General features: G+C 38.6%; 1 protein-coding gene across 2 annotated transcripts in view; it reads left to right on the forward strand.

The window, feature by feature from the left end:
* The first annotated feature begins 4,840 nt into the window (after positions 1 to 4,840).
* The window catches only part of SV2C (synaptic vesicle glycoprotein 2C), a 73,501-nt gene continuing 58,262 nt past the window's right edge, over positions 4,841 to 20,079 (forward strand). For both annotated transcript variants that reach the window (XM_070743207.1, XM_070743208.1), the window contains exons 1-2: positions 4,841 to 5,423; positions 17,788 to 17,968. In XM_070743207.1, coding sequence (XP_070599308.1) covers positions 4,841 to 5,423; positions 17,788 to 17,968 — 764 coding nt within the window. The remainder of the gene's footprint in view (positions 5,424 to 17,787; positions 17,969 to 20,079) is intronic.

The following is a 20,079-nucleotide window of genomic DNA, read 5'->3' on the forward strand; positions in this document are numbered from 1 at the left end:
TGAAGGAATAACTCCCGCAATAATAATTACACATTTTGCAAAGATATTATTCTCTTCTTTCTTTTACTGTCTTTGTGTTTTCTCATTAGCTTTCAGTTCTGAATGTATGAAATCACCTTGCCTTTACAGAGGTGATAAAATATAACCCTTGAGGCTGCCGGGTCTAGCTTTTTACAGTATCATTTTCATGAGATGTTTTGGAACAATGTCAGGCGGATTTTAAATCAAAGATGCTCCATTCATGAGTGTGCTGCAATGAATATGGGAACACTTAATCATTGGAAAATGGCACTTTGTAGTGACAATTCCATCCCTTTTCCTTTTAGCAGAATTGCTAAATCATTTTGATAATAGTATTTAGGACTAACGTGAGAGTCCTTGGAGAGGAGAGTTGGCTTTTTGTCTAATTGGATTGCCTTCGTTCTATTGGTCTTCAAGTGTCATTAATCTCTTCTGGATGAAATAACTAAGGGGCTGTCTTATGTTCAATGTTATTGTTAAATGTGGTTTGTTCGACCCTATTGGAAACAATGATCAGATGCTTATGATATGAACACCTTGTCTTGTCAACACTGTTTTGTATTGTTTCTTTGTATATATTTGTATATAACCAATAAACAAATTTTAAAAAAAAGAAAAAAAAGAAATAACTAAGCGTGTGATGATGATTAAGGATAATGCAACCTAAAATCTCTGTGTGACTTTATTTTAAGGTGCAAAAAATGAAATACAGTACATGCTAGATTTCATTTTGGTATATTTGACATCTAATTTTAGGTGGATGGGCATATATTTTTAGTGTAAGATGAATGGGAAAGGGCTCTGTTCTTGATGTGCTTGTGCAGTAAACCTAAAGTCTGAACAGATACTAAATTTATGGGTTCTGTATGCAAGATGGCAGAGAGTTACATATAGCTTCGTCTTTGCATGATTAGTGTTCAACAATGGAAATATGCTGGAGGAAAGCAAATTGCAGACTTAGAACAGCAACTCCCCCCACCCTTAGCAATTCCCTCTAAACTGTGCTGAAATTTGATTTTCTGAACTGATCCTTTTCTTTTAGTGCAGAAAGTTATTCAGTGTTTCTGAGAGAAAAATACAACAACAACAACAACAATAATAATAATAATTGCAACGACTCTGGCATAAGCCCGTGAAAGTGGTCCCAGGGGTACTTGGCACGCTGGGCGCAGTACCAAAGGATCTCAGTGGACATTTGAAAAACATCGGAATTGACAAAATCTCCATCTGTCAATTGCAAAAGGCCGCTTTACTGGGATTGGCAAACATAATTCGCCGCTATATCACGCAGTCCTAGGTGCTTGGGAAGCGCCCGACTGGTGATAAAATACGAAATCCAGCATAGTGATCTCATTTGCTGTGTTGTACTGATGTAATAATAATAATAATAATAATAATAATAATAATTATTATTATTATTATTATTATTATTTATTAGATTTGTATGCTGCCCCTCTCCGCAGACTCGGGGCAGCTCACAGCAATAATAAAACAGTGTACAATGAAGAAATCTAATATTTATGCCGCCCCGAGTCTACGGAGAGGGGCGGCATACAAATCTAATAAATAAATAAATTTAAAAGAAAATATCTGAAAACCCATTATTTAAAAAACATACAACACAAGTATACCATACATAAAACTATATAAGCCTGGGGGATATGTCTCAATTCCCCCATGCCTGGCGATACAGGTGGGTCTTAAGCAATTTATGAAAGACAAAGAGGGAGGGGGCAGTTCTAATCTCTGGGGGGAGTTGATTCCAGAGGGTCGGGGCCACCACAGAGAAGGCTCTTCCCCTGGGGCCCACCAGACAACATTGTTTAGTCGACGGGACTCGGAGAAGGCCAACTCTGTGGGACCTTATCGGCCGCTGGGATTCGTGCGGCAGAAGGGTGTCACGGACCTTCCACTTTTTTATGATTCTTGATCCTTTTATCTATGTCAGTGGTGTCAAATTTTATTTCATTGAGGGCTGCATCAGGGTTGTGTTTGACTCCAGGGAGTTGGCATGGCCGTAGCCAGGGTGGCTGTGGCCACCTCAACATCATTCATGGTGGCGGTGCCTGTGGTGGCCTGAGTTCTGTGCCAGAGAAAAAAGGATCCCGAGTTCTGTTTTCGACTACGATGGCATCCTACAACTCTCTGCCAGTGAAAATGGAGCTGAGAAAGGCTGCCCGCAGCCCTCTCAAGCTCCATTTTCACTGGCAGAGGCACTGTCAGTTGTTCCTTCACTGTTTCCAGGGCAGCCCGTAGGCCAGATCTAAGTGCTCTATTGGCCGGATCCAGACTGCGGGCCTTGAGTTTGATACCCCTGATCTATGTCATCTACTGTCTGTGTTGAGTGCAGGAGCATAACTGTATTGCATTATCTATAATGCATCTATGCATTAGTATGTTTTAACCCAGTGATGGCAAACCTATGGCATGGGTGGTAGGAAAAGCAAGTAGGATGATTGGCTGCATAGCTAGAGGTATAACAAGCAGGGAGAGGGAGATTGTGATCCCGCTATATGGAGCGCTGGTGAGACCACATTTGGAATACTGTGTTCAGTTCTGGAGACCTCACCTACAAAAAGATATTGACAAAATTGAACGGGTTCAAAGACGGGCTGCAAGAATGGTGGAAGGTCTTAAGCATAAAACGTATCAGGAAAGACTTAATGAACTCAATCTGTATAGTCTGGAGGACAGAAGGAAAAGGGGGGACATGATCGAAACATTTAAATATGTCAAAGGGTTAAATAAGGTTCAGGAGGGAAGTGTTTTTAATAGGAAAGTGAACACACGAACAAGGGGACACAATCTGAAGTTAGTTGGGAGAAAGATCAAAAGCAACGTGAGAAAATATTATTTTACTGAAAGAGTAGTGGATCCTTGGAACAAACTTCCAGGAGACGTGGTTGGTAAATCCCCAGTAACTGAATTTAAACATGCCTGGGATAAACATAGATCCATCCTAAGATAAAATACAAAAAATAGAATAAGGGCAGACTAGATGGATCATGAGGTCTTTTTCTGCTATCAGTCTTCTATGTTTCTATGTTTCTAACCCAGTGATGGCACAGGTGGCATGCAGAACCATATCTGCTGGCAGTCGAGCCATGGCCTTAGCTCCAGTGTGCATGTGTATGCTGGCCAGCTGATTTTTGGCTCACACAGAGGCTCTGGAAGGGCATTTTGGCTTCCAAAGAGACTACGGCGGGATGGGGGAGGGCGTTTTTACCCTTCCCTGCCTCCAGGGAAGCCTTTGGAGCCTGAGGAGGGTGAAACACAAGCCTACTGGACCCACCAGAAGTTGGGAAACAGGCCATTTCCAGTCTCCAGAGGGCCTCCAGGGGGTGGGGGAATCTGTTTTTGCCCTCCCCAGGCATTGAATCATGGGTGTGGGCACTCAACGCATGCGCAATAGTGCACCTGCACACTGTTTCAGCACCCGAGGAAAAAAAGGTTTGCCGTCCTTGTTTTAACCTGTGGGAAATTAGTAGATAGATATTTATGTTTCCTAAGCAGAAATGTTTGTTTGTTTGTTTGTTTGTTTGTTTGTTTTGTCTAATACACATTGTAGGTTATAGAGAATATACACGTAGTAAAATATATCAAAGAAAGAATAGGAAAGATATAGGAATTAAAAAAAAAGTCAGTGAGGAATTGAGGAGGAAGATATAGGTATAGAAGAAAAGATAAATGAGATAAGGAGAGACAATTGGACAGGGGACGGGAGGCACACTAGTGCGCTTATGCACACCCCTTAGGTACTTGGAGAGGTCAATCGTGGATAGTCTAAGGGTAAAATGTTGGGGGCTAGGGGTTTACACTACGGAGTCAGGTAATGAGTTCCACACTTCAAGAACTCGATTGCTAAAGTCATATTTTTTACAGTCAGTTTTTTTTACAGTCAATAATTTTAAATGGTGCACCAGTTGCGGCCCTATTTGGACAGGGAGTCACTGCTCATAGTCGCTCATGCCCTCATCACCTCAAGGTTCGATTACTGCAACGCTCTCTACATGGGGCTACCTCTGAAAAGCGTTCGGAAACTTCAGATCGTGCAGAACGCGGCCGCGAGAGCCATTGTGGGGCTTCCTAGATTCGCCTACATTTCTGCAACACTCCGTGGCCTGCATTGGCTGCCGATCAGTTTCCGGTCACAATTCAAAGTGTTGGTTATGACCTTTAAAGCCCTGCATGGCATTGGAACAGAGTACCTCCGGAACCGCCTGCTACCGCACGAATCCCAGCGACCGATAAGGTCCCACAGAATGGGCCTTCTCTGGGTCCCGTCAACCAAACAATGTCGTTTGGCGGGCCCCAAAGGAAGAGCCTTCTCTGTGGCAGCCCCAGCCCTCTGGAATCAAATCCCCCAGGAGATTAGAACTGCCCCCACACTCCTTGTCTTTCGTAAATTACTCAAGACCCATCTATACCGCCAGGCATGGGGGAGTTGAGACACTTTTCCCCCAGGCTTTTTTATATTTATGTTTGGGTATGTATATGTTGTTTGCTTTTTAAAATATGATAGGGTTTTATGTGCTTTTTAATATTAGATCTGTTTTCGCTGGAATATTGTTTTTATTATTGTTGTGAGCCGCCCCGAGTCTTCGGAAAGGGGCGGCATACAAATCTAATAAATTGAATTGAATTGAATTGAATAAATCTTTTGTGTGATTCTCTTAAGAACGAACAATTTAATTTACTTTCTTCTTCTTTTTAGGTTTTATTTTAAAACTGAATGTGGTCTGGAGTTTCCCGCTGCCATTATCCAACACAATTACCTTTTTGGACGGAACTATAGTGAATACACCTTGATAAGTAGACAATGGATAGAGCTTATGAGATGGACGAAAGGGTTTCATTAGCGAAAGGAGCTCAGGGCATTGCCAAGGAGGCCAAAAAGCAGGCAGGAAAAAAAGCAAACCGAGCAGTAGATAGAGCTCAAGACGGCTACAACGAAAGATCTTACAATAGATTCCAGGTTGAAGAAGAAAATGATTATTATAGCCAAGATGGAAATTACGAAGGAGAAGGAAATGAAGATGAAGGATCAAGTGAAGCCACTGAAGGACATGATGAAGATGATGAGATTTACGAGGGAGAGTATCAAGGAATCCCAAGTACAGCCCAGAACAAAGAGGGAACTGGAGCTTTAGGACAGCAAACCACAGATGTTTACAAGGACCGAAGTATATTGGAGACAGAGCGAAAAGCTGATGAAGAAGAGCTAGCACAGCAATATGAGTTAATCATTCAAGAATGTGGGCATGGACGCTTTCAGTGGGCCCTCTTTTTTGTCCTTGGAATGGCACTAATGGCAGATGGAGTGGAGGTCTTTGTGGTTGGATTTGTATTGCCCAGTGCTGAGACAGATTTGTGCATTCCCAACTCTGGATCAGGATGGCTTGGTGAGTGTTACTTCTAGTCTATCACACAACCATAATAAATTAGACTAATGCTATCTAGATATCTATTTGAACGTATACTGCTCAAAAAAATAAATAAAGGGAACACTTAAGCAAGACAATATAACTCCAAGTAAATCAAACGTCTGTGAAATTAAACTGTTTACTTAGGAAGCAACACTGATTGACAATCAATTTCACATGCTGTGTGTACATTCAACTTTGTACAGAACAAAGTATTCAATGAGAATATTTATTTTATTTATTTATTTATTTTGTCCAATACACAATAATACACAATGAAGGTTATAGAGGATATAGTAGAGAAGAAATACGAGATATAGGAGAGATTATAGGACAGGGGACGGAAGGCACTCTAGTGCGCTTAGGCACGCCCCTTAAATGTTATTATTTAATATTAAATATTGCATTCAGTCAGATCTGGGATGTGTTATTTGAGTGTTCCCTTTATTTTTTTGAGCAGTATATATAAGATGCTGCCATGGTTTCTATTTTGGTAGGACAAAAATGTTGTGTTTTTCTTTTCATCCACATTAAGACAAGCACAAAAGCAAGTTTTTCCTAATTGTCCAGTTGCTTAAAATTGAAAGCTAAGGTGTAAAAATCTTGAATAAATATACGGCTAGGTTATGAAGCATAAAAACAAGTATGTAAGGTATTGTCATGAGAAATTGCCTTATTCTGCAGTGTTTTGTGAAGGGTAAATCAGGCAAAGTTCAAAGCCAAAGAAGCTAGTACTAAATTGATTCGTTACAACAACAATCAAAGGAATCAATTCACCCAGAAGTGAAAAGCCACACAACCTGTTATGCTGCATGAAGGAAGAGATTTAAGAGGTATCCTTTTATTCTGCCATATATGGGATTAGACTCTTAACACACCGAAGTAGTGGGATTTCTTCATTAGCATCTTTTCTAATTCTTGCAATAGTAAATAAACATGGAGGGTATCTGCAGTAGGGCATTTTGTTTGGAAAAATGCCCACCTCTACCAGTGATAAACTGGGGTGCAAGCAGTCTCCCCTATTTCTCCTATGGGAAAAAAAATCATATTTTGTGTCTAGTGTTTCTGAAGAGGGGGGACATGATCGAAACATTTAAATATGTTAAAGGGTTAAATAAGGTCCAGGAGGAAAGTGTTTTTAATAGGAAAGTGAACACAAGAACAAGGGGACACAATCTGAAGTTAGTTGGGGGAAAGATCAAAAGCAACATGAGAAAATATTATTTTACTGAAAGAGTAGTAGATCCTTGGAACAAACTTCCAGCAGACGTGGTTGGTAAATCCACAGTAACTGAATTTAAACATGCCTGGGATAAACATATATCCATCCTAAGATAAAATACAGGAAATAGTATAAGGGCAGACTAGATGGACCATGAGGTCTTTTTCTGCCGTCAGTCTTCTATGTTTCTATGTTAACTTCCAGCAGACGTGGTTGATAAATCCACAGTAACTGAATGGGATAAACATATATCCATTGTAAGATAAAATACAGGAAATAGTATAAGGGCAGACTAGATGGACCATGAGGTCTTTTTCTGCCGTCAGACTTCTATGTTTCTATCTATCCAGAATTTATCAGCATTTTCTACATGTGACAAAGCAAAGAAATACTGAAGTAGGGCGTCACATCTTAATACAGATGTTTTTAGAGTGAATATAAAGATAACATCAGACTTTTCTTTTAGGCTTAATGGATAAAGAATTTGAAAAAAATGGAACTTTGATGTTATATATGTTGACGGAAGCAAGATTATTTTGTGCACAAAAATGGAAGGATGCTTTGATTCCCACAATGGACGGAGTTAGCAGAAATGGCTAAATTGACTGCTTTGATGAAAGAAAAGAAAAAAAAATGTTTCTACTTGGAAATTGCTTTTGGACTTTGTATTTGAAGTGGGGGGAAATGAAACTTTGATTTTAGGTTTTTCTGATTAGATTTGTTTTTATATAAATGGCTAGTATAAACTATCATATACAAATAAAAAATTGAGATTTTATATCAGCACTTATTCTACTGCAGCAAAAGTTCTTTTTTCCCCTCTCTATTTTTCTCTCTTCCATTTCCCTTCCTTATTTTCCCATTATTTTAATTTTTTTCTTGTACTTCAGTATTTTATTTATTTTATTTTATTTATTTTATTTATTTATTGGATTTGTATTTGTATAAAATAATAAAACAGAAAAAGAATTAATCTGCATTTTCCAAACTTGTCCAAACTCATTTTCTGCTGTATTGGATTTTGTGTTTATTTCGTAAAAAATAATCTTCCCTATCACTTTTTGCATGTTGGCTAGCTGATAGCAAATCATTGTGGACTATTACCACATCTATTCTTGTGGTGCTCAGGTGAAAGAAAAGTGCAGGTTATCATTAACCCATGAGCATTTGTTTATTTATTTTTATTGTATTTATTTATTTTGTCAATACATAATGAAGGTTTCAGAAGATATAATCATAGTAAAATACTAAGTAAAAGAATAGAAGATAAGGCATTAGGAATAATGTGGAAGAAATAATCATTGGGAATAATACAGTTCATATACATGGAGCTAGCAGAAACATAAGAGAGACATTAGGACAGGGGACAGAAGGCACACTGGTGCACTTATGCACGCCCCTTACTGACTTCTTAGGAATCTGGAGAGGTCAACTGTGGATTCATTGTTTGAACCATTGTTGAAAGTTATGATGGGTTCTCCAATGTAATATGAAATATCAGATTGCCTTTGCTATTGTCACTAAGGTGAGCATCTGTTTTCACAATTTCCACATATAGATGCTTCCTGAAATAGATTGTCTGGAGTTCTTTGCTATGTGTCTGGGGTGATCTTCCCATCTTGGATGACCCTGTGGGGAATAAATGTTCTTGATATAGTATTCTTTACTGATCCCTCTTGAGATCACAATGAGGCAGCATAGTAGGACTTGAAATTATTAAAAGGTATAGCAACGTGTTTTTTTTTTAAAGAACCCCATATCTTACCAAACTCAATGTTCAAATAATCTGTATAATACAAAGTCTACGGAGAGGCGTGGCATACAAATTTAATAAATAAATAAATAATAAATAAATCTTTATGATAAAGAAAAAAAATTAAGACCCTCGCTAATGGATCTTGTGTAGGTGACCAAAGCACGTCAGTTTAAGCTGCTCAATCCTGAGAAAGTAGACTGGTTTTGGTTAACTGTGAGTTCTGCCACCTGTGGTATAGATCCACACCTCTGTTGTCTGATCAAGGCATGCTGGGAGGTGGCATGAAATTGTAGTTCAAGCAGTAGTTAATGCTTCTTTGTGAGAGGGGGTGATCCCACCTGACTTAAAAGAGGGAGTGATATGTCCCCTCCTTAAGAAGGACCTGCGTTTTGAATAACTTCTGCCCAGTCTCCAACTTTCCCTTAATCAAAAGTTTTGTTAATAGTTCATTCTGACATATGATTCATATTATACTGCTTCTTTTATTTAATGTTGTTTTAATGTTAACAACCATCTTGAAATCTAGAGTTAATCTTAGAGAATGAGAAACATTTATAGCAGGGAAGTGTTTTTAATAGGAAAGTGAACACAAGAACAAGGGGACACAATCTGAAGTTAGTTGGGGGAAAGATCAAAAGCTGATCTTTCTGAAAGAGTAGTTGATCCTTGGAACAAACTTCCAGCAGTAACTGAATTTAAACATGCCTGGGATAAACATATATCCATTCTAAGATAAAATACAAAAAATAGTATAAGGGCAGACTAGTATAAGGGCAGACTAGATGGATCATGAGGTCTTTTTCTGCCGTCAGTCTTCTATGTTTCTATGTGGCATATGCCATTGAGAATCTCTTTAAACCTTAAGTAGATTTCATACTAGAGAATCGTGCTAATTTGCTTCTATGAAAGGATGAATTTAAAACTTACCTGGTTATTGCTTCTGCATTTAGTATCAAAAATCTAAAAGAAACATTTGAGGGCCTTCAGTTACAGAGAAAGTGATAATCTGATTTGAGTGTTATTACAGGGAATAAATACCTACTTAACCATGTCTGCCTTATCTCAGCCTTGTCTGTTAGGATTCTCTCTTAAATATCAGCAGGAACCATTATTTGAAGATATGTTCAAATAATACTTTTGACACCAGTAGTAAAAGTATCTGTCAGTTATTTCACATCACTTCTTGAGATTAATTTAGTATTGGTAATCCTGTTCAGTATTTACTACATCATAGTATATTATTATTAAACTAAAACTAGCAATCTAAAATCTCAATTTAATTAAATGTGTTATATGTTAATGTTATGTGTTTTGAGGTGTGTGCATTAGTATATGTATATATTTTCTTTTGTGATGAAACTACTTTTAAACAAATGCTGTTTTATAGTGCCATTGCTGTTTGCATGGTAATAATGGGACACATTATTTGTGCAAATTGGATTAAATAGTGTGGTCTCTTGGCTATTCAAGGGCTAATGATGATTCAGGGATAGGAAACTGAGTTTCAGTAACTATCAACCTTACCCAGCATTGCGAATTGCAACAGATTTTATACTAGATATTGTCTTATTTCTGTAAGATTATAATTAAGCTCGGAAATCCTTCCTTTGATTCTAAATGCATTTGAAAAGCAACTCTGTTTAGCTGGCTATTGGATTTTTCTCCACCCTTTGATGTCATCATTCATCTGCTTACAGATATTCCTTGCTAAATGTCCATTTGTTCAAATATTGTTCAAAATTATGATGGCATCGAACAAGTGTTAGCTATGCCCAGTGCTTGATGTTAATAGCCCCTGTAGCACCCTTGACACATGATGAGGATCCTGAACAATCCACCTGTATTTATGACCAGGTTCATTTACATCCCCCCACCCACCTATCTCTTCCCCATCACTGTTTTTTAGTCTGCCTTGTATTCTACTGCTGCTCCTGCCCTACACTCTGTCGCTCTGGAAAAAATTTGTACAACCAACAGACATCCCATGATGGGCCAAGTTGGGCATGCCTCATCAGCACTGGGAGGAAGAAGATGACAAAAGTCAGTTGGGGCAGTCACATACAGGATAGCCAAAGGGGCAGAGAGTGGAAGAAATAGTTTGGTAGGAAGAGTTAAGTGGAGGTGAATGCAGTTGGACAGGAGAAAATGAGCTCCTGGCTTATCAATGGTGCATTCTTGACCTAAAAATTGCAGCCAGGGCTACCAAAACTTCTGTCACTAAGCAGTGCAGTTACATGGTATGTTACCTAATGCATCATTTAGCAAAGGAAATTCCAGTTCCAGTAAGACTCATTAATCATATATAATCAAAAATCTGCATAGTTTGTACATTGCATTTTCTGGTGTCTCTTTGTTTAGGGAGAATGTCTCTGAAATTCAGAATCAGCAGAAAAAATATGGATAATTACAGATGAGCATATGAGTAGGAAAGCCATTGATTTCATTGACTCTTGACATTTTTCATTTTGTTGTCATCTCTGTATTTTCCATTGTGTTCTCTTATATTTTTATGAGTCTTTAGAGTGTGTTTAAAAGTAAAATATTATGTCACCAATATTATAGTGGCTAAAAAGAGATTATCTTTTTATTATAATACTTTCAATTTACTAGATTTTCAAATACATCATTGAGCTTTCATTTTGTCAATACAATTGTGACCAAATCAATTGACCAGCAAAATGCAGTGGACATAGTATACTTAGACTTCAGTAAAGCATTTGACAAAATGGACCATAACCTGCTACTCTGTAAGTTTAAAAAAAAGTGGGATAGACAGGAGCACAACCAGATGGATTAACAACTGGCTGATCAACTGTACCCAACGAGTAGTCCTCAATGGGTCCAAATCCACATGAAAGAAGTAAGCAGCAAGGTACCATAAGGCTCAGTCTTTAATAGATTCATTAATAATCTTGATGAGGGAATAGAGGGGGAACTAATTAAATTTGCAGATGACACCAAGCTGGCAGGAGTAGCCAATACTCCAGAGGACAGAATCAAGATACAGAGGGATTTTGACAGACTTGTATAGTGGGCCCAAACAAATAAAATGAAGTTCAACACAGAGAAAAGTAAAATCCTACACAGGTAAAAAAAAAAAAACCTAAGGCATACATACAAACTGGGTGAAACCACACTCAATAGCAGCGACTGCGAGAGAGATCTTGGAGTCTTGGTAGATAACCAATTAAATATGAGCCAGCAATGTGCAGCGGCGGCCAAAAAAGCCAGTACAATCCTAAATTGCATTAGCAGAGGAATACATTCTAGCACTAGGGATGTACTAATACTCCTCCATAAAGCCCTAGTTAGACCACACCTAGAGTACTGCATTCAGTTTTGGTCACCACGCTACAAAAAAAGACATAGACACTCTAGAGCAGTGGTTCTCAACCTTTCTAGTGCCGCGACCCCTTAATACAGTTCCTTGTGTTGTGGTGACCCCCAACCATAAGTCTAGCGCCAATTCTCCCAACAGAGATTGAAGCTGATTGGCAGGAAGGTCAGAGGGGCGCCCCCACTGTAAACGCCTGATTGGTCGGATTGTAAAAATAGGTTCCAAGGCGCCAGAATAGAAGCTTTAGTTCTTAACACCATGGGAAATTTGTCTTTTCCCATGGTCTTAAACGACCCCTGTGAAACAGTCATTCCACCCTCAAGGGGGTCCCGACCCCCAGGTTGAGAACCACTGCTCTAGAGAATGTGCAGAAGAGAGCAACCAGGATGATAAAGGGACTGGAAACCAAGACATACAAGGAAAGGTTGCAGGAACTGGGCATGGATAGTCTAGCAAAAAGGAGGGGCAGAGGGGACATGATAGCAGTCTTCTAATACTTGAGCGGCTGCCACAAAGAGGAGGGTATCAGGCAGTTTTCCAAAGCACCAGAAAGCCAGACAAGGAACAACGGATGAAAGCTGACCAAAGAGAGATTCAACCTGGAAATAAGGAGGAACTTTCTGACCGTGAGAGTGGTGGAACAGGGTAACTCTGTCCACAGTGGGATGGTGGATTAGAGCCTATACAGCCACTGCATACGAGTCAAGGGCTCTCCCAGTACCCCTACATGTAATAGCCCTCCACCAGAAGTGAAGCCCCTATGGTGGCTTGCGCAACACAGGCCTCCATTAAGGAGATGTTTTTTTGAGCAGTTACCTGGTCATCTCCTTTCCTGATTATTAGACATTACAAGCTGAGGCAGCCTTTGGAAAGTGAACACAAGAACAAGGGGACACAATCTGAAGTTAGTTGGGGGAAAGATCAAAAGCAACATGAGAAAATATTATTTTATTGAAAGAGTAGTAGATCCTTGGAACAAACTTCCAGCAGACGTGGTAGATAAATCCACAGTAACTGAATTTAAACATGCCTGGGATAAACATATATCCATCCTAAGATAAAATACAGAAAATAGTATAAGGGCAGACTAGATGGACCATGAGGTCTTTTTCTGCCGTCAGACTTCTATGTTTCTAAGGAGATGTGTTGAGCAGTTACCTGGTCATCTCCTTTCCTGTGTATTAGGCATTACAAGCTGAGGCAGCCTTTGGTAGACACATCCTCCAAAATGTCCACTATGCTGGGGGGACTTAGGATCAGACTGGTCCCCAGCCATAGGGACAGGCCTGCTTTGGTATTTCCCATTCCTGGTTTTTCTCTCCCCAGCTCTATGGAGAAGGGGCGTTTGTCCTACCTGATATGCTCCTTCTCAAAGAGATAGGAAAGAGAATCCAGCCCCACCCTGACAATTGTCTGGTCCACAGTCCGGGTGGGGGTAATGTTTTCACAGGTCATGAACCTCATCTGTGAACAGTGCAGTCAGGCGGTAGGGAAAGCAAGTAGGATGCTTGGCTGCATAGCTAGAGGTATAACAAGCAGGAAGAGGGAGATTGTGATCCCGCTATATAGAGGGCTGGTGAGACCACATTTGGAATACTGTGTTCAGTTCTGGAGACCTCACCTACAAAAAGATATTGACAAAATTGAACGGGCCCAAAGACGGGCTACAAGAATGGTGGAAGGTCTTAAGCATAAAACGTATCAGGAAAGACTTAATGAACTCAATCCGTATAGTCTGGAGGACAGAAGGGAAAGGGGGGACATGATCGAAACATTTAAATATGTCAAAGGGTTAAATAAGGTCCAGGAGGGAAGTGTTTTTAATAGGAAAGTGAACACAAGAACAAGGGGACACAATCTGAAGTTAGTTGGGGGAAAGATCAAAAGCAACGTGAGAAAATATTATTTTAATGAAAGAGTAGTAGATCCTTGGAACAAACTTCCAGCAGACGTGGTTTGTAAATCCACAGTAACTGAATTTAAACATGCCTGGGATAAACATAGATCCATCCTAAGATATAATACAGGAAATAGTATAAGGGCAGACTAGATGGACCATGAGGTCTTTTTCTGCCGTCAGACTTCTATGTATCTTCACTAGGCCTTCGCTGAACTGGGGAGATCATCAGGAAGGAAGGCATGACCAAAACTATGACAGGCTCAGCAGGCAGAGGAAATAAAGTAATACCCATTCCTAGTTTCTGACTCCCATCTCTACGAGAAGGAGCGTATCAGGTTGGACTAACCCCCCTTTTCTTCTGAATATTGAGGATGTAAATAAAATTTATACTTAGGATGTAGAATTGAAACTAGGTAGTGTTGTGGTTAGCTCTGGCCCAGCTCCTGCCCCAAGGACTGTGGATGTGGGGGAGACACCCACATGCTACAAGCCTGTTTTGCCCCCGGTGGAATCTGATGATGAAGGCTCCTCTGACCAAGAAGACATGAGTGACAGGGAAGAGGAGAGTGTGGCAGACAGCTCAGAAGGAGATCAATTATCTAGCTCCTCCTTGGATTCAGAACAAGAGTTAATGATACAGCCATGCATGCGGAGAGCGATGCATAGGCAACAACAACTGAGAGATTATTATCAAAGAAAATGTGGCCACCTGTGGTTGGGTGGGGCTGTAGTAATTGGTGAGGCTGCTATAAATAGCAGCCTGTGGGTTTGGCCATTGTGGGGGATTATCTGATCCTTGTGTTTCCTGACTGCTTTACTGACTTTGACTTTTTGTGTGCTGATTTTCCCCCGCTTTGAAACTAAACCAGGGCAAAGTGTGTTTCACTTTGTGAAAGAGGAAGGACTGTGAATTGCCTCACAGCTGCAAGCTAAGTATCACAGAACTGATAAGGGACTTGTACAAATTACCAGTTTGTTTGGAGACGAGTGCTCTTTGCTATACCAAAAGAGGGCTTGGTTTAAGTGAATTTTCATTATAAAGAACATTGTTTTGAATTTTCAAACGTGTGTGTGTCTGAAATTTGTACCTGTGAATTTTTGGGAGGATTCTACCAGAGAGCCCGACAGAACAGTTAGAGAAGGGTTTTTTTTTTAATTGCTGAACTGAGCTTCTGCCCTTGTCTTCTGCCGCTCTTGCTCCCTTCCTCATTGTACCAGGGAAGCTGTAATTATTATTTATTTTTTGCAAGCAGTCAGGAAAAAGGTACATTTGCAAGTGAACTTTTACGTATCGGGATGGAGAGAAATACATCATTTCCTGACTCTCTAAGATTTGGTGTACAGACAATATAGAAGAGGTTTATTTTAAAATTGGGTTAAAATTAATTTAATATTTTTAGCCAGCATGTCCTCCTGCCCTGGAGGAAGGAAATTGATTTAAAGTTTTGTGTTCTGTGTCGGAGATCAATAATACAGGGCCAGTTTATGTCTCCTCATATTCCTCTCGATGAGAATTATACTTCCAGGGCAAATTCTACGGGTCTACGGAGAGGGGCGGCATACAAATGTAATAATAAATGAAATGAAATTGTTGTTCTAATTTTGGGAAGGTCAGGACTAAGGCTGACAGATTTCACCTGCAAAAATCCAGATGACCACAGGTATAAAAAAATATTATGGTTTTGCTGCTGTTGAAAGGGCCCGATTTTTGAAGGCTAAGAGACTTATTCTGAATTCAACCATTTCCCATGTCCAAAATAGACCAAATTCTATTTGGCACCAAAAGTTAACAATTCAATGCCTCATTTTGTGCACACCTCTTACATTACTTCTGGACTCATCCTTCCAATTTAAAATACCAAAATAGAAGAATGTGAGATATCCGTGTTACTTTTATTATGTTTGAAGCACTTTCTGTTATTCTTTCTGTTATTCTCTATATAATCCTCTTACAAAATAAATATATCATCTAAAGTTTGGCAGATTGAAACCCTCATCCCATCGAGTTGACATGTGGAAGAGGACCAGGGCAATGTCTCTTGACTGCAAAATCATCTGACCTTCTGATGGTCGTGTGTTGTCCACAGCTGTTGTGGAATTAGGAGTGCTCGTTACTTGGCACATATGTGAGAAATTGCTCATATATAGTTTCACCTGGCAAGGCTATTCATATTTGCTGAAAGGATGGTATTCCATGTGAATTGCAAAATAAAATTCAGAGAAACAAGTCTTGTCAGACTCTTATTCTTATGAAAGTGCATGGACGAATATAAAGTATGGGCTATAATTTGAAATAAATGCCCCAAAAATTAAAAAAATAAAATAAGCAAAATCTTATGTAACTATTGTTTACTGCAGTGTTTCCCAACCTTGGCAACTTGAAGATATCTGGACTTCAACTCCCAGAATTCCCCAGCCAGCATTTGCTGGCTGGGGAATTCTGGGAGTTGAAGTCCAAATATCTTCAAGTTGCCAAGGTTGGGAAACACTGGTTTACTGTACCATTTGTGTTTGGGCTGTTGTATAGAAAGCCTTCTAAACATAGTGAGATGCTAGCCTCCAGCTCAGCCACAAAAGCAGTTGTAAATGCATGAATTTACATATTTTCACAACAAATTGTGAATTCCTGCCTGGGTCGGGCTTCCCGTCGCAGGTTTCAAATTCTAGCTGGTTTTCGAACAAAGATATTTTATGCTGATGAAGCAACTGCAGTATTTCCTTAGCCATGTTTTTAGGAGACAGTTAACCTGTAACTTGAGATGCAATTCTTTTAGAACATACTGAACAAAATGTAACCCATAAGGTCAGTCTTTGAGTGAAAGATCATACAGCCTGAGTGACCAGAATTTAGATTAAATTTTAGACTGATTAATTTTTTTTTACAACAATGTTGGATGGTCTGGTGATAATCTAACATGTAAATATATAATAAAATATGTAAATCATGATCATGTTACCATGGGCAGTGCTCAATGAAGAGCTACCAAAATTTTTACTACCACACTGTGGGCGTGGCTTATGCATTTTCTTTCAACATCTTTCAGTGTAAATTGGGTGCTCTGGGGTGGAGCTCCATTTTCGCTACCCCACTGCGTCTCCCGTCCCCCGTCCCCCCCCCGTCTGGGCAGCAGCCCACCCCTGGCAGTGCTGCACTGAGACAATTTGGTGAATAAAAGTGGTCTGATTTTCATGGAATTTAAGTTCTACAGGAGTAATGGGTCCCAGGTTTTTTATGCATTTTTGTAAATTAGCGGACTTGTAGTTAACTTGATTCAAAAATTGTTATGATATGACCCGTCATTTGGGGTAACTTGGAGGTACAAACAGAAAGATAAAGACAATTAAAGTTTTTAGTAGTATGTAGATTTATAGTGGAATACATTAAATTGGTCATTTCTTATTCCATTATTTCTGTGATGTTCCTATTTGTTTGCCTTGTGCTTTATTTTATTGTATCTATGTGCCTCTGATTGAATAAATGTACAAATATAAATATTTAAACACTAGATATCTTTGCAAATAGATATATAGTGTTCCCTCGATTTTCGTGGGTTCAAACTTTGCGAATAGCCTATACCATGGTTTTTCAAAAAATATTAATTAAAAAATACTTCACAGGATTTTTTCTATAGCACGTTTTTTCCTGCCCGATGACATCATATGTCATCGCTAAACTAATAATTTTTGCAAATAAATAACAAAAAAAAATTATTGTTAATAAATAATTATGTTTATAAATATCAGGATCACTAAGTGTCTTGGTGAGTACCAGTAATAATGGTGAGTAAATGGTTGTTAAGGGAATGGGAAATGGTAATTTAGGGGTTTAAAGTATTATGGGATGGCTTGTGATACTGTTCATAGCCAAAAATGGTGTATTTACTTCCGCATCTCTACTTCGTGGAAATTCGACTTTCGTGGGCGGTCTCGGAACGCATCCCCCGCAAAAATTGAGGGAACACTGTATATGAAATGTAAGACATAAGGGGATAGGGAACTGTTCCCATAAATGGATATGCAAATTATTCACTTGCAATAGTTCTAAATAAATGATACCACTGGTTAATACTAAGAACAGGAATGTGTTGTGATAGTACTGTATAATCCTATTTTTTGTGTCTGTTTCAGGTAGCATAGTATACCTTGGGATGATGGTGGGAGCGTTCTTCTGGGGAGGCTTGGCAGACAAGGTGGGAAGGAGACAGTCTCTTCTGATATGTATGTCGGTCAATGGATTCTTTGCTTTCCTTTCATCATTTGTCCAGGGCTATGGCTTCTTTCTCTTCTGTCGACTACTCTCTGGATTTGGGTAAGCTCTTCTGCTTTCTTCTATTTTCTAAATTACACTTGTTTGCGGATCTGTTTTAAAGTGGAGTGATACTAATGGTAATTCCTGGGTCCTCTTCAAAAGATCAAATTTGAAAGTAGGGTATTTTTACATTTTCTTAGTCTGCACTTTTGGCTGTAGTGAGCCCTATTATTCAGGTATGGCAATGTTATACAGCTAAGGGAGAAAAAACTCAAACAGTGATGGCTGAGAAGCCTGAAATAGATTAGCCAGCTTTGTTTGGCTGAAAGGTTGCTATTTATTCCTTGAGAACATGAAGCAAGGCTCTCAGAAATGGTCCTCAATGAGGACCGGTAGAGAAAATGAAACGGGAAACCCCCTGGTACAAAAATCTACCCCAAAGCAGATGGTTTTAGAAAGCTGAAGAAGAGTGTGAGAAATCATCTACTGGTCATTAACAGTCTGAACAAGAGTGCTAATCAGTGCAATTACTCTTGTCTTATCTCTAAACAGGAAGTAGTAAGTAAATTTATGCATAAATGTAAGCGCTGCACTCATGTAGTTCATTGATACATTATACCAGTGATGGCAAAACTTTGCTTGGATGCCAAAAGGGTGTCTCCATAGACAATCATCTTGGTGTCATCTTTGGATTATTTTATTTTATTTTATTTTATTTTTTAATTTGGTTGGTTGGTTGGTTGGTTGGTTGGTTGGTTGGTTGGTTGGTTGGTTGGTTGGTTAGTTAGTTAGTTAGTCCAATACACAATGAGGGTTTTAGTGGGTATATATCTATATACACATAGTAAAATACATGATGAAGGTTATAGAGGAGATACTCATAGTAAAATATATCTAAGAAATAATAGAAAAGAAGGTATAGTAATAGTAATATGCAAGTGTAAACTCTGATTCGGAGATACTGAGCCCTAAATTATCCCAATTCCTTGTGTGATATTGGCAGAGTACTAAGTCAAATATTTATCAGTTTGAATATATATCTTTAATTTATTCCAACTAATTGTCCTTAATGATAATATTGATTTACAGGCTTTAGGTAAGACTTTAGGTAAGACTATCTCAATTTCATTTTAAAAAAAAACCCTAAGCCCTTTTAAACATTCTAAAAGAAAAAAGTTACATTCTAAGTAAAGTTGCAGAATTCTATAAATTCACTTCTAAGGAAAATATTCTGTGAAATAAATCTTGAAACTTGGGAGTTTATAAAGAGAGCATGTTTGTGTCACACGTAATGACAAGGAAAGTTTATATGGGAATGCTGACATATTTTCTGGTTCACTGTATTCCTTTGAATGATTTCAATAAAGATGTGCAAAAATATTGTGAATTTGAAACAGTCAGATCAATCTTTGACTTGTTTCAAACCTAGACAATGGATTGTGATGGGTGTTTTTAAGATGGTCCAATCTAACAGGTTTTTTTATTTTGGATCAGTCCTGATATATTCTTTTATGTTAGAAAACATTGTATCCCAGTAATTTTCACTGTTATGCAGGTTTGCTACACTTCAATTCTTCAAAATATTATAGCTATATCTTGCTACATATTATTAAATGCTTATTTCAAGTCTGTGCATATTGTCCATGTGTTTTATTGCTTGGGGTGGGTGACCTGAATCATTGCCAGCTCTCAGTAATAATTGTTCATTTACTGTAGTTATAATTTAATTTTAAATGGTTGATTTTTGTTGTAAGTTGATTTGAAATTTACAATGATACAAAAAATAGCATAATAAAATATAGATATTGTTAGTATATTTTTGAATTGGCCCAATAAATTCATTAATTTGTATGTTTGTTAAATTTTAAACTCTTTCAGAAGCTTAATGTAACATGCATAGAATTCTTTCCTCCAGCTATTTCTCCATGGCATCTCAGTAGCATTGCAAAGAGATCTCTTTTTTTTTTTAGCAGCGGTGGGATCTAACATTAGTTCAAGCTGAAGAGAGCCAAATTTGCAGCTATGAAGTGTCTTCCATAAGGAGACCACAGAGACAAAAATTGTGCCATTATATATTTGTCTCTTTATCCTCCTTTCCCTTGCACCATTTCTTAGCTGCATATTGCCTTTCTGAATTAAATAGCTGTCTTTGACTCTTCCGTTTGTTGCAA

The sequence above is a fragment of the Erythrolamprus reginae genome, chromosome 2 (genome assembly GCF_031021105.1).
Source record: "Erythrolamprus reginae isolate rEryReg1 chromosome 2, rEryReg1.hap1, whole genome shotgun sequence".
NCBI lineage: Eukaryota > Metazoa > Chordata > Lepidosauria > Squamata > Dipsadidae > Erythrolamprus > Erythrolamprus reginae.